This window comes from Varanus komodoensis, unplaced genomic scaffold, assembly GCF_004798865.1.
Source record: "Varanus komodoensis strain SLA01 unplaced genomic scaffold, ASM479886v1 scaffold49, whole genome shotgun sequence".
NCBI lineage: Eukaryota > Metazoa > Chordata > Lepidosauria > Squamata > Varanidae > Varanus > Varanus komodoensis.
This window is the reverse complement of record NW_025336072.1, coordinates 3,519,863-3,535,861: the sequence shown is the minus strand read 5'-3', so window position 1 is coordinate 3,535,861 and position 15,999 is coordinate 3,519,863. Positions and strand designations below refer to the sequence as shown.

The window sequence follows — 15,999 nt, the reverse complement described above, 5'->3', positions numbered from 1 at the left end:
TGTACAAATTAAATTATTGGAGTACAAAATAAAGCAGGGCAAAGGCTGGCAGAATTTTGTCAAGAGACTATGATGGTCATAGCAAACACTATTTTCCAAGAACCCAAGAGATGACTCTACACGTGGACATCACCAGATGGTGAACACAGAAATCAGATTGAGTATGTACTCCAGCCAAAGATGGAGAAGCTCTATACAGTAGTAAAAACTAGACCAGGAGCTGACTGTGGCTCAGATCATTGCAAAATTCTTGTTGCAAAATTTAGGCTTAAATTGAAGAAAGTAGGGAAAAACACTAGGCCATTCAGGCATGACCTAAATCATATACTTGATGAATATACAGTAAAAGGGTAAAGGTAAAGGTTTCCTCTTGACATTAAAGTCCAGTCACATCTGACACGAGGGGGCAGTGCTCATCTCTGTTTTCTAGCCAAGGGAGCCAGCGTTTGTCTGCAGACAGTTTCCGTGGTCATGTGACTGGCATGACTAAACATCGAAGTGCACGGAACACTGTTACCTTCCCACCAAAGTGGTACCTTTTTATCTACTTGCATTTGCACTGCAAGGTTGGCAGGAGCTGGGACGGAGCAATGGGAATGCACCCCATTGTGCAGGTTTGAACCGGTGACCTTTTGATCAACCAGCACAGCAGTTTAAACTACTGCACCACCTGCCTCCCAATGAATATGCAGTAGAGGTGACAAATAGATTTAAGGAATTAGATCTGATAGAGTGCCTGAAGAACTATGGACGGAGGTCTGCAACATTGTATAAGAGGTAGCAACTAAAGTGCAAGAAAGCAAAATGGCTGTCTGAGGAAGCTTTACAAATAGCTGAGGAAAGAAGGGAGGCGAAAGGCAAGGGAGAAAGGGAAAGACACCCAACTGAATGCAGAATTCCAGATCATAGCTAGAAGAGATAAGAAAGCCTTCTTAAATGAACAGTGCAAAGAAATAGAAGAAAGCAGTAGAATAGGGAGAACCAGCGATCTCTTCAAGAAAACTGGAGATATGAAGGGAACTTTTCATGCAAAGATGGGCATGATAAAGGACCAAAATGGCAGGGACCTAACAGATGCAGAAGAGATTAAGAAGAGGTGGCAAGATTACACAGAGGAACTATACAAGAAAGAGTTTAACGTCTCTGATAACCACAATGGGGTGGTCACTGACCTCGAGCCAGACATTCTGGAATGTGAAGTCAAATGGGCCTTAGGAAGTCTGCGCAACAACAAAGCTAGTGGAGGTGACAGCATTCCAGCTGAGCTATTCAAAATCTTAAAAGACAGTGCAGTAAAAGTGCTACACTCAATATGCCAGCAAATTTGGAAAACTCAGCAGTGGCCCCAGTATTGGAAAAGGTCAGATTACATTCCCATCCCAAAGAAGGGCAATGCCAAAGAATGTTCAAACTACTGCACCATTGCACTCATTTCACATGCTAGCAAAGTTATGCTCAAAATCCTACAAGCTAGGCTCCAGCAGTGTGTGGACTGAGAACTACCAGAAGTACAGGCAGGATTTCGAAGAGGGAGAGGAACTAGAGATCAAATTGCCAACATGCGCTGGATCATGGAGAAAGCTAGGGAGTTCCAAAAAAACATCTGCTTCATTGACTATGCTAAAGCCTTTGATTGTGTGGATCACAACCAACTGTGGCAAGTTCCCAAAGAGATGGGAATGCCAGAGTATCTTATTTGTCTTTTGAGAAACCTGTATGCGGGTCAAGAAGCAACAGTGAGAACTGGGCACTGAACCACTGATTGGTTCAAAATTGAAATAATGCCTTTGCAAAACCATAAAAAGGAACAAACTTAATTCCAATGGTATCTCCTTCGCAGGATCATACCTAGATCAGGGGAAGGGACCAACTCAAAAATTAAGGGGCAAATAGTTTGATTGGCAATTCATCCTGGCCTTGTTGGCACAGTGGCATTATCAGGCTCTGTGTTGGAGGTCTCTGCATAGAATGTTGAACTAGGGAAACCCAGATTCACTCCTTATGGTCACACTGTGGCATTGGCTGCATTCACACAACATGACAAGCAACTCTGTGTGGTTACTGAGGTTCAGGGTTGTATATCATGATCTACCTGACAAGCAAGTAGTTTCCACTTTATTGTATTCTCCAGCATCCACAGTCAGTCCTGCCACTGTTGGCACTTACCTCATCAGCCACTCTACCTGAAATCCAGTCCAAGGTGTAGGGGAGAGGGAAGGACTGCCGCTGCAGTCCTGTACCTCCTTATGCATATTCATTGCATCTGCCAATAATGTCTAAAATTGGAAAGAGCTATATGGGATATCTAACATCATCTTGTTTTTATTGACATACAAACAACTGGCCAACAATAGTCTTTCCCTAAACATGTCTTTCCTTCAAAAGAAGAAGGAAGGATCAGCTGCCTGATAATGCTTGCTTTGTAAAAGAGCTTGCTTTTCTACAGCATGATCAAAAAGCTATCTTGGGGAAGGCAACAAAACTAGTTGGCAGTACAGACAGTTTATATCTAATGAAAAAGGGGGGGGGGGGAATTCTGTTATTTGGGATGTGTGGTTGGGACCACCAGGGACTTTGAGGCCTTGGGGAAGAAACTCAGGGAGCTGAAGGCCCAAGTGGCCTTCTTGTCAATCTTACCTGTCCGGGAATTTGGGCCAGGAAGGGACAGGAGGGCCTCTGAGGTAATCAACTGGCTTAGGGTGTGGTGCCAGAAGGAACGCTTCAGGTTCCTCGACCACGGAACTCATTTTCTTGCCAATGGACTTCTGGCAAGGGACGGGTTATACCTCATGAGGATGGGGAAAAGGTCCTTTGGAGATGCTCTAGCGAGCTTCGTCCGGAAGACTTTAAACTGAGCTGGGGGGGGGGGGGTCAGGCCCCCCAGTAGCGTGTCTGCACTGGACAAGTGTGCGGGGAGGATCAGGGCTCTGGGAGCAGGGTTTTAGAGATACTGCAGGGACTGACAGGACTCCTACAGAGAGGGGCCAGGTATCAGGGAGGATGGGAGGAAGGAGGAGGCTGGGGACTCCAAGGAAAGGAAGCGGTGGGAAGGAGTTGAGATGCATGTACACCAATGCTAGGAGCATGGTTAATAAGCAGGAAGAGCTTGAAGCTCTCCTGGGAATAGGAGGGTATGATCTGGTGGGAATCACAGAAACTTGGTGGGATGAAAGGCAAGTCTGGAATGTGAACATAGAAGGGTAGCACCTTTTTAGAAAGGACAGGAAGGGAAAGAGAGGTGGGGGCGTGGCTTTATACGTCAGGGAAGGGATAGGATGCAGTGAGATAGAATGCAGCACAGATGGGGATTCGGTAGAGGCAGTCTGGGTGAAACTTAGGGGTTTTGACAGGGAAAGAGACCTGACAGTGGGGGTATGTTATCGCCCTCCAGGTCAACTTGAGACCCTGAATGATCTCCTGACAGGCCAGATTCTAAGGATATCTCGGGGGAGAAACACAGTAATTATGGGAGATTTCAATCTCCCGGATATTACTTGGGAGACTCACTCAGCAGTGACAGCCAGGTCACGTCGCTTCCTAGAAGCTATAGAGGGAGCGTTTTTCACACAGAGGGTCCGAGAGGCGACAAGGGGGGGAAACATCCTTGACTTGGTCTTGACCAGTAGGGAGGAGCTGATAGATGAAGTACAGATTAGGGAAACTCTGGATGCGAGTGATCACTCCATCCTTTGAGATCAGGGGACTGGGGACGTGCAGCAGGTTGAGCACTAGAAGCTGGGACTTCAAGAGGGCCAACTTTGGCCAACTGAAGGCCAGACTGGGGAAAGTCTCCTGGGATAGGTTACTGGAAGGAAAGCGAGTTGAGGAGGGGTGGATAGCACTTAAAAGGGAGGTTTCGGAGGCGCAAGCCTTGACGATACCTCTAGTCAGTAAGGTGGGGAGGCAGAGGAGAGTGCTGCCATGGATGCGAGAGGTGGTTAGAGGGATTAGACGAAAGAGGAACCTCCGTAGGAAATGGGTACTGGGGGAAATAGACAAAATGGTATACCAGGAGGAGGAGGCCCGTTGCAGAAGGATTCTTCGCAAGGCTAAGGCTGCTTAAGAGCTGAGACTTGACAAGAATATCAAGTGCAACAAAAAGGGCTTCTTTCAGCATGTAAATAGGAAGAGGAAGGGGAGACAAGTGGTGGGACCACTAAATGAGGAGGAAGGAGATCCAGTGGCTGATATGAGGGAACAGGCACAGATGCTAAATGACTATTTTGCCTCTGTGTTCTCCCCAAAGCAGGATGGGGGATATCCGCATAGGAGATAAGATGAGGCTGGGGACTTAGGGGCACAGATTAGAGTCTCCCCCCCTTGAAGTCAAGGGGCTCCTCAGGGCATTGGACATTACAAAGGCGCCAGGCCCTGACGGGTTACACCCGAGTGTACTTAGAGAGTTGGCAGGGGTTCTCTCACGTCCACTGGCCTCCATTTTTGAGGCCTCATGGAGAACGGGTAAAGTTCCAGAGGACTGGAGGGTGGCATCAGTGGTCCCAATTTTCAAAAATGGTAGTAGAAAGGACATGGAGAATTATAGACCGGTGAGCCTTACGTCCATTGTAGGAAAAACAATGGAAAGGCTCATAATAGAGAGAGATCTAGTGATGCTAGATAGTTAAGGGAGGCTGACAGCCACACAACACGGCTTCCTCAAAAACAGGTCCTGCCAGACAAACTGTGGAATTCTATGACAAGGTTTCGAGATGGCTAGATGGAGGGGATGCAGTGGATGTGGTATACCTGGATTTCAGCAAGGCCTTTGACAACGTGCCCCATGATATCCTGGTGGAGAAACTGAGGAGTTCTGGGACACACCAAAGCACTGTCCGGTGGATTAGGGCATGGTTGACTGACTGAAAGCAGAAGGTAACCATTAGCGGGGAATCATCGGGATGGTGGCCAGTGACAAGCGGGGTCCCCCAGGGCTCTGTCCTGGGGCCGATCCTGTTTAATCTTTTCATTAACGACATGGAAGAAGGGGTGAACAATCTGCTGATCAGATTCGCAGATGACACTAAAACTGGAGCAGTGGCCACAACTGAGGAGCAGGTACTCCAGATCCAAAAGGATCTGGACAGACTATGGAAGTGGGCAGGAGACAACAGGATGGCGTTCAATGTGGATAAGTGCAAGGTCTTGCACTTGGGGCATAGGAATAGGTGTCATAAGTACAGGTTAGGTGACAAGTGGCTGGAGAGCAGCACTTGTGAAAGGGACCTCGGGGTACTGGTTGACTGCAGACTAAACATGAGTCAGCAGTGTGATGCGGTGGTCAAGAGGGCGAACGCCTCCCTTGGTTGCATAGCCAGAAGTGTGGCTTCTAGATCAAGAGAGGTATTACTGCCACTCTACATGACTCTGGTGTGTCCACAACTGGAGTATTGTGTTCAGTTTTGGGTCCCTCATTACAGAAAGGATATAGCCAGGTTGGAGTCAGTGCAGCGTAGGGCCACAAGGTTGGTGGCCGGTTTGCAGGGGATGCCATATGAGGCGAGACTGAGGGAACTGGGTCTCTTCAGCCTGGAGAAGAGGAGACTCAGAGCGGATATGTTGGCGACATACAGGTATGCGAGGGGATGTCACATGGAGATGGGTAGAGACCTGTTCTCCCCTGCAGAGGAAGGCAGAACGTGCTCCAACGGAGCAAAGCTCAGGGAGCCAAGGTTTCGTCTGGATGCCAGGAAGCACTTCCTGACAGTCAGGACCCCGAGGGTGTGGAATGGGCTTCCACAAGGGGTCGTTGAGGCCCCATCGGTGCGGGTGTTCAAGGATAGGCTGGACGTCCACATGGTGGGCATGTCCTGAGCGGAGCCGGCTGGTGCCAGAGGTGAGACTAGATGGCCCGGGAGACCCCTTCTGACTTGCTCAGTTTCTATGTTTCTGTAAAAGAAATATTGAAGGTTCAAGTGAAAAAAGGATATGTGGTCTACCAAAAGTAAGATTCCAAATCTTCTGTATACGTCCTTATACCAATAAATCATGCAGATACTGCAATTACATATATGCTCTCTTTTCGTCTGTCTCCCTATATTTCAACATTTTAGTAATAGAAACATTTTGCTTTTTCTTAGCTATTTTGTTCTCACGTGTTTCCTTCTGTATTAGACTTTCATGTCTTTTTTCATTAGTTTTTAAGTCCTTCTTCAACTGGGATAATAGCAAAACCCTTTCTCCATCCAATTGCAATTCTAGCTGTTCTCCACAGGTTGCATATATTTTCCGTTTGTTGCTTGGAGAGCTAGAAATATTGCTTTAGATAGTCTTAATGAGAGATACATGCCTTATTCCCCAAACAATACCCTGAAAATATTCCCAGAATTTGAAAAGTGTGGGCTGCATGAGCTCAGCTTTTTAAGCACTTTTTTCTTCCTTTGTTTCCTGTACGTTATCTGCATCTACATATTTCACAGAACATAATTGACAGCTGTTTGTGTTTTATTTCGCAATCTGTGGCTGTTTATGCAAAATGAAGAGCCAGATCTGAGTCCGTTTTTAAAGATTTAATTGGTGATGGTAAAAGAAAACATTTACCAAATGCAGTGCTTTCATGTGTTTGTCAGATAAATGTCCAACCTGTTGGGTTTGGTGTTTAGCTGTTTTTGCAGCTAACACTTAAAACTGCTATAGCTACAGTTCAGTCTGACCCTGTGTTAAATGATTTTTAAGGTAAACTACCACTGCACGTTAACACTCAGGGCTAAACAACCACAAGATAGGAAAGCTGTCTTGTAGTTATCAGTGAGTGTATGTTCTTTACTTTCTCCTCCCAGTGAGGTTTTTTCCTTGAGGAACTATGAAATAGCATGCCTGCATTTAATGACTTCCTAGGGTGGGTGAGATACAAATGAAGCTTCTCCCTGTTGCCTGCTAACAGCTGAAAATGTAGATTTCTTTCCGGAAAATTTAGCTCCTTTTGTGCTGGTAGTTGGAGAATATTTTAGAAGTGTTTAATATTAGGGCTGCAACATTTAACCAATTAATTGGTTAGAATCCCTGATTTTTAAAAAGCCAAAGTTATCCCAATTAATTGGAGAGGCTGTCAAACTGGCCCCAGCAGCAGCTGCTCAGCACTGCAATACAGCGTGTACCATGGATGGGTCCCGATGTGAAAATTAATCTAGTCTTATTTAAGGATGATAGTTTCCCATAAATACGTTGGGCCTGCAACACAATGTTGCAGGTACAAAACTTGCAAATGAGGTACAAACCACTCACTCCCTGGAAGAAGTGACACATTTCAGGGGACAACCAAGCCTGAAAGGACTCTTGTAATGTTGTTCACGCTTTCTGGGAGAGGGGAGAAGTTTCAAGAGGAGGAAAGAAAAGAGGACATCTTGTTCTTAACATACAAACTCCCTGGTCTTCAGCTGATTTCCTAAATAGCACTGTATGGCTTCCAGCCTGAAACCAGAACACTGCATTGCATTGCTATATAACTGTGGATATAGAGGGGGAGAGGGAAAAGTTGTTCCTTCTCCTTTCCTTACTCCTGAACTGTATCTGACTAGTGCAAGGAGGGGGATTTTTCATTGTCACAATATGCATGTGTCTCAATTCTGATGTATCCCTACAGGATTACTTGATATAAGACTGGTTGTGACTTGAGCAGGCCAATTTCATCTCTGCCCTGCCATCTGACATATTCACTGAACTTAGGAACTTTTTTCACTTAGGCTGCCTCTCCCTCCACTTCTTTAGGCTCAACATCAGTCCACTATTTTTCTTCCAATTCAAAACATGCATATACTTCATGTGCTCAGGATTCCTGAGTTTATATGAACTACTCACATTTTTGGTGGTCCCATTTTCTGCAAGTTCCAAACTGATAGACTTTGTGACCTTTCCTCATAGGCAAGTTGCTTCTACCCCATTTCCACTGGCCCTGTCCACCTCTTCCAGTTCTGTGATAGCCCTTCTAAGAGTGCAATGACCAGAACTGTGTCATTGCACCATTATTTGTATAATGTGGCTTTATGATATTGGCGTGTTTATTTTAAATTCCTTCCTAAATGATCCCCAACTTGGAATTTGCCTGTCTCAACATCTGCACAGCGGGTTGACATTTTCAACCCGCTGTGCATTACACACTCGAAATTTCTTTTCTGGTGGAGCACCAGTATTAGCAGGAGTGGTCAAAAAGACTTATGGGGAAGCAGGAGTACAGACTGCACCTTCCCTGTGAGATTTGCTGTCAAACAAAACATTGTGTTCATTCTGTGCTACACTGAGTGTTGCCAGCTCCCTTCCTTGCCCCTTCCTCTGGATCAGAACCACCAAACACTGGTAATGGATTTTTAAGCATCCCCCATCCATTTGCTTCCAAATGTTGTGCTCACCCAATGGAGGTGCTTTAAAAAGAAAAAAAAAACCCTTCGTTGGTGCTAACATAAGCTTTAAAAAACCACATGCAGCAGGAGAGAATGTGTAAAAACTCCTTTCTAGTGTGTTGTGGCTCTGATATCAGCCAAGACAATGTTTGCTTACTCTTGAGTAAGAATCAAGGGAAGGTTTCAGCTGTACTCTGTGCAATGAATGTAAGATATAGTTTGACCACAAGGGTGGGTCCAGACAAGGATTTTATCCTGCTGTCGCCCTGTCTCAAACAGAATTCTGCAGGTGCAGGGGGAGGGCAGTTGACATTATAGTCTCTTTGCAACACTCTCATGTTTTTCCACTGCTTTGTCTGTCTCAACCTAGCAACAAAACAATAAATTTGAATAGACTTATGTCTGATCAGCCTGATGCTAATAATTAATAAACACAGGCATCCCCATCCCAAGCAGGTCAATGTCCATTATGTACTTCCTTCTGTTTTCTTCACATAATTCTCAGCTGCCTATTCTTTGTTTTCATACTGAAGTGCTACAAATTGATTACTGAGTCACAATCTGGAAATTCTGTGTGTGCACACATGTGTGTAAACATGATACTACCTGCCTGAAGCACCATGTTTATGATGTGCTTGCACAGTGTGGGTTATCCCAGTGAACTGAGCCCAGCAGAACTTTTTTTCTCTGTTACTACATTTGCTAAAGGGGAATGTCTTTAATGTCTACTTCACTTCTCAGCAAATGCACCACATTGTGATTTGGGTCAACTGGGCCTAGAGCTTTTGATTCAGCTTTGTTTACTCTGTTCAGAATGTGTCCTTGCTTCTGCAGGAAGAACTGTCCCGTGAAAATCAAAAACTTGCCATGAACTGTTGCACTGAGAGCCTATTTGTCATTCCTGGGCTGTAATGCACAGACAAGCACACCTAGCACTAGAGTCCAACAAAATCAGAACCAAAGTCAAGCTGGGATGCCTTCACAAATTCCCCTGCAGAGCCTAGCCAGAACTTATTTTGTGCGTATGTTTAAATTTAACATAAGAAAGACCCTCCAGAGATAGCATTATTTACGGGCTGCCATCTGAGCCCAGGACTAAAAGAGCCATGGAAAGCTGCAGGGAAACTTCAAGGGAAGTAGAATATATTCATCAGGTCAGGACTCAGGATGTGACAAACTTGTAAGCAAACTGAAATGCTCCTCCTGAGATCTGCCTTCAGAGGAAGGAGAGGGACTGATGTGGGTCTGCCAGTGGATAGGAAAAGAGAAAAGTGGCTATGAATAAACATCTCACCTGGCCTCTCAGCTACCATGCTTTCCCCAAGCAAGGTTTCAGAGGCCCATCTAGTAAAAATAGCTAATATGGAGGGTGAAGAGGCTCAGAAGGCCCCTGCTATTGCTCCCTCTTTATTAAGCTCTTGCTAGTATGTCTTAGGATGCACAGAAATTTTCAAGACTGGAGCTCTCTGAACAATTATCCAATAGGACTGTGCTCTTATCTAATGATTATATCCTCTTCCTGAATTTTGCTAAACTGATGAGACCTAATGGACTATTCTGCAAATCAGACTTAACAGAGCTTGGCTGAGCTCACAGATAATGACAAGCAACCCTGCATGGCTTCCACGCTTTTTTGTGTGGACGTTCCTGCCAAATAACCAGGCTCACCATGGTAACTCACCTTCCTTCCTCTATCTCCTTCACTCTCAATCCTCCAGATGGTATCCCAGGAATTAGGGTCCTCTCCTTGATGGCCATGATCATGAACTGAATTGTATTCTCTGTGGAGGTCAAGCAAAGAGGGCTTATGCCCTAAAGCACAGTGGAGAGGACAAGAGACCTAATCAGCACCCCTTCTGCTCCAGATGGAATCATTAGTGCAGGAAGGGGGTGCCTGATCCATGTTCAAGCTAAAGGGAAGGGGTTAATCCCTAGCAGAGTGAGAATGAAGGGCAGCAGATGAGGAATGGGTGCTGCTACTTAGTGGTTTCTGGCCCCTTCTGCTTGCATGCGAGAGCGGCTTCCCCCCTACCATATGCCAGCGCTCAGGTGATGGTCACCCCTCCTGCTCCTGTGGTAGGAGTGGGGGAAAATCAGAAATCCTTTCCCAGACCTGATCAGCCTTTCCTACCCCCAAAAAAAGCTTTATGGCAGGAGGTGGGTGCAGCAGGGATTCTGCTAATATGTGTGCAAAATAGCAATCATCAGCGACAATCTTTGGCTAGCCACTTGGCAAGAGCATCAACGGGCTCTATGATGCTGGCGTTGCTATGAGTTGTGTTTTCTGAGTTTGCATAACACAATGAGCCATTGTGGTAGAAAAATGTATAGAGCAGACCATTGTTTCTGTTCATGGTTTCTGAAAAACAAACTGAAATACTACACTGGATTTGAATGGCACAACAGACCAGTCTACATAAAAAGACACCACTGCTTGGAGAGGATTTAAGATTCCCATCTCCCATTTTTATCCTGAAATTCTATTCCCTCATGGACAGTGTGGGGGAAGTCCCCCGCCCCGATTGAACAAATGCTGAAGATGGATTATAGTTACCTGATGCACCAATACAATGTGGCAAATTATTCCTGCAAGCAAATGCAGGATGTCAGAGCCAATCCCCTATCACAGTTCTCTGTTTGAGAACATCTGCCTGCCGCTTTCAAAGAAAACTTGTTTTTCTTTTTTTGGGGTGGGTAGGGGAGGCACCTGGCCACATATGACAGATACATTGATCAGGTTGGAGAGCTGTTTCCCTGCAATTTTGTAACTGTTCGTTGCTTCCTGCCTGATTCATGAAGATCTCTACTGCTCAGCTTTTCTCCAGGAAGTCCACTAGACTGTGCCTCTGTGCCCAAACCCTGTTATCTTTTACCGGTCTGTGAAAAAGATGTGGGTTGTGCAATCTTAATTTTAGACTTTATCTTACAGAGGAGACAGGAAAGTGACTGATTACATAGAATGAGGGCTCCAGCTGAGTGGCTCCAGAGAACATGATTCAGCCCTGCTTGCAGAAAGAGTTTGCAGTGAAACCATCACAATTTAATAGAAATCACAGCTGGAGAGAACTCTTATTGCCAAGCAGAATGGGCTTCTTCATAGTCTAACCCCTCTCTCCCTCTCTCTTGCTCACTCTCCTCAAAAAAGTTTAATTTTAGCTTAGCTGCTGAGTAAGGGGCAGCTTACTCTAATTCCATTACCAAGAAGGTTGTGGAACCAGCTAGTGAATCCTTGTGTCTCCCACTGGGATCATATTGATGAAAGAGACAATAAATTAGATATGTTTTAAAAGTTATGGTGGCAGGAGAGGAAGAAGCTTTCTAGCTATTTGCAGAGTAATTATTTTATAGGAAAATGTTCGTCCCTCTGTTCCAGAGATATTAACATTGAAAAATGTAAGAGCTACCATTTTAGATCAGGCAAATGTTTTACCTGACCAACTATTATATACAATAACAGTGCTGTTATTCTCTGTTCTCCAAGTTATACAGCCACAATGGTACCATACCCACACAAGAAGGAGATAGCAGCAGTCTAGGGGATACCCCAGGTTTGCAGAAGTACTTAAAAGAATACAAAAGGGGGAAGGCAAAACAACCTAATGAGGCTTTTATATTCTCAATGAACACAGAATGATGATAAGGTTGGAACAAGGCTGACTGACTGGAACCCTGAACAGGAACACTAGTTCGCAATAATTTGATACAGTTCCCACCTATTTTTCCCCCTAACATTGGCCAAGTATCACAGAATCATACAGTTGGAAGGGGCCTAGAAGTCCAACCCCCTACTCAGTGCAGGACTCAGATCATTCATCCAAATACTAATGAGGCCTGACTCCACGTAGCTTCCAAGATGAGGCAGGTTCAGGCACCTCAGGCTATATGGAAGCTCATTCAGTACAGATGACTCTGATTTCATATGGTAGGCTGAATACATTATCCATGTATTTCATTCAGCTTTGCAAGGTCAGATTTGGAGAAGTCATGATTCATTCTCCTTGCCCATAGCATAGGCTGATATGTAAAGAATGAGCAGTTCTGCTTTGAGGCATTTGGCATCTTATTAACCCAGCTAGAAATGAACTAAAAATGCCATTGAAACTGCCAGTGCAAATGCCACTGTCCCCTTTGCCTCTTACAATAAACTCCTTTAATGGAGCAATTTGATAATTTGCAACTCTAGCAGATATATAGGTTATATTTATTCCTGCCCCACGTGACGTCTTACTTAGATCCATAAAGAAAGCTTTACTGTTGCAGCTGTTGGTAGGAGAGATGCAATGTGGAAAATAGAGATGCTGCCATAGTCACTAGACCAAAAGCCCAGTTTCATTCCCTTCAGTATCTTTAAGCTATGTAATTCCCTTCCCTGTACAGAGATACTCACTGGCACTTCACATTTAGGGAAAGATATAAGGACTGGACCACACACACACACCCATACCCATATACATACATGTGCCCATTAAGAACGCTAGCTTAGGAATTGAACAAGAAAAGTCTCATGACAGCAGGGGACATTGGCAGAAGTCTAAGATTCCGTGTGGACCTTGGAGCTGATTATAGAACAGTGGAAGATTATAAGCCATGGAATTTGGGTGGCTGTGAATTCATGGGAGAAGAGAGCAGTAATTATTTTGGAATGATTGATTTTTGAAGCATCACTAAACTTGAACAGAAATTGAATGGTAGAATTAGTTGCCCTACAAGGAAGTCCATCTAAAATTGCCACTGGTGTCACTATCCATTTGTTGTGTTCCCAAATAGCATGCAGTCTCTTTGGAAATAAAAGGACAGACCTATGGCAAGTATAAAGACTTTTGGCTCAAGTTGCTTCCCGACTGAATTTGCTTGGAATGGGGAAATTTGGGGGTGACTCTGGGGTCTGACCATCTGTCTTATGCAGGAACCCTGTAATGCTTTACAGTTTGGGCTCACAGCCATTCTTTCTTGTTTGCATGTTTTTAACTTTCGTTAACCGCCCAGAGAACCTCAGCTATTAGGTGGTATAAAAATACATACATACATACGCTTTTAAAAATTTCCCACCTGAATTAATTATTCTTTGTCATGGTCTCTGTGCATCACACATATGGGTGCTGTGCCTGCACAGTGCCTGTATTCAGGAAGATTCAGCTAGTAACATTTTTGGGGGGAACTCCGCTCTCCCACCCCCTCGTATAAATGGGCAGAGTCCCTGCCCTCTTGCCAGTCCGCTTTCAACTGCCATTCGCTGTGCCTTGGGTTCTCTCATTGCTTTCAATTTCCCTCACAAACTTCTACTTTACACTTTATCTTTCCCATCCTAAATCTTATCCTCACTACCCTAAACCTTAAACCCCCTCACACCCTTCCCTTTCCCCCTCCCCACAACACATTCCACCCACCAAAAAAAACTTTAAAAAATAAATCCTTCTATCGTCTTTCTTTACTTTTATTTCTTATTTCTTCTCGATGGTGCGGCGTTCTGCTTTTACAAGCTGTGGCCAGTGCAGAGCAAAGATGCCACCTATAGACACACACTCGCTCTGCTCGCTCTGTCTAGGTGAAGGACATTCTGTGGACAAATGTGTTCATTACCAAGCCTTCACCAAACAGTCCTGCAAGAACCAAGAGAATCACCTCAAGAAAGTCCTATGGGATAGGGCCTTATTATTGTTCACTTAGCCTTCCCATGATCTCTTGCCATGAAACTCAACAGGACAATTCTACAGAGTAAGTTTCCCTCTGTGTTAAATGACTGCCAACAAGATGCCAGAGAAAGCCAACCTACAACTGAATGCCTAGATCAAACCTACAGTGAGGCACTGAAATAAGTTTGCAAAATAAATTTGGCTTTATACCAATAATGTGTCTTTTATGGAGCGTGTCCTGTGTTCTTGACAATTATTTTCCCCAGTCAGTTGCTTAAAGTTGCATAGCATACAATTTTGGGTTGTGGAAATGAAACGTTGGTATACGTGCTAGTTAGGAAGCTATTAATTTGTAATCACAGGTAGTCTTGTTAGGAAAGAGAATAACATGATTAAAAGCAGTTTAGGGAACAAGGAAGTGAGGAGGCTAATGATCTCATGCAGTTTTCTGATAGCAATGACACAGCATCATGGCTTCAAATGTATGAAGCTATAGTAATGAATTAAATCTTTTAATAACATGCATACAGTGCTGCACAAAATATTCAAAAGAAGCTTGCAGAATGAAGCTGGAGTGTGGAGTGAGATTTTAACCATTGTTACTTAGTTCTCACTTTGCTTCCCCTCCTCTTCTAATAGACACGCAAGCATTCTCAGGAAGCAGCAGAAAACAGTGCACAAGAAACACATACCATGAAACTATACCTGCCTCCTTTCTGCAGCAACCATCCAAGAAAGTATTCATGGTGGAAGGTAGGATTTCTTCAAAAGACAAACATCGACCTAAGAACACTTCAGAGGCCAAAGAAAGTCAAGCCCAATGCTTTCCGAAACCAGCAAAATGTATTTCTGATTGTGGGTGCCATATCAAGTGTTCAATGGTATGGGATGGAGAAGATACTTACAGGGACGATTCATTACCCAAAGGTAAGCCATAACGCTGTCTTTGGCTATTAGGCATTTTCTCTGTGTTAAAATGTAATCTAACCAAAACTGTTAATGGGAAACTTGTCTGTATCTGCCTGCATTTAAATATTGGAAAAGAGTAGTTTGGAGATTGTTTCACTTACACCAAAATCATATACAAGTCTACTCAGAAGTAAACCCCATTGATTTCATGTGCATTTAGAATTGTAGCTTCCATGCATTTATATCCATTTTAGGTTCTGGCCATGCCTTATACACCCCAAACAAGAATAAACTAGTGTTGGTGGAAACACACAATACTTTTCAATGCTCTTCATTTTAGTGCTCTTCATTGAATCCCAAAACATATATATTTTAGCACATTCTCATAGTGTTTTTATATCCAAATATATACAGTTGAACTTCAACTTTCACGGGTTTAACTTTCACAGATTTGATTATTGACCTGTTTGCCATTAATAATTAAATGGGGTTTGGTTTTGTTTTTGGTTTTGTTTTTTTGTTTTGTTTTTGGAGTTTTGTGGCCTACTGCAGAAAATCATCACCACCATAAAGAGAGAGGAAACAAAAGGGGAGAGAGGGAAGCCTCCAAAGCAGACCTTCTTGCCCTGTCCATCTAGAGAGGGAAGTCTCTCTAGCATGTCCTTCATGAAAAGAGGAGGCACTGGTGAGCATAAGGCAGGGCAGAGAATAAGAACATAAGAATGTAATAAATAAAGAAGAGGAGCCTTGCTGGATCAGACCCAGGTCTGAGATGGAAGCAATTCTGTACATGTATGGTCATCAGTATTAAGTGCTGGGGTGCAGTTAGAGATATTTGCAGTTTTCCCATTTTTGTGGGGATGCTGCACCCAGGGTGCATTCTCAGGCCCAGAAAAGCTTGACCTCCCCCCCCCCCCCCCCCCAGTGCCCTTTCCCAAGGGATCCTCAAACCTTTTGGACCCATTGGCACATTTGGGAATTTGAGGAACTACTGTGGGTGCCACCAGAAAATAGCTGCCATGCAAAATGTACATGCTAGTCACATGAAATACTGGGGCTAGTTGCTGAAAGGGAGGGGGAAATAAGGCAAAAGGATAGAGGGGAAAGAAAGAGCATGACCAGGA

At 44.2% G+C, this 15,999-nt stretch overlaps 1 protein-coding gene across 1 annotated transcript in view; it reads left to right on the top strand.

Annotated features, from left to right (window-relative positions):
• Positions 1-15,999, top strand: part of CUNH10orf90 (chromosome unknown C10orf90 homolog) — a 125,543-nt gene that overhangs the window by 77,877 nt on the left and 31,667 nt on the right. Inside the window, exon 4 of the mRNA XM_044445663.1 lies at positions 14,606-14,893. Coding sequence (XP_044301598.1) covers positions 14,606-14,893 — 288 coding nt within the window. The remainder of the gene's footprint in view (positions 1-14,605; positions 14,894-15,999) is intronic.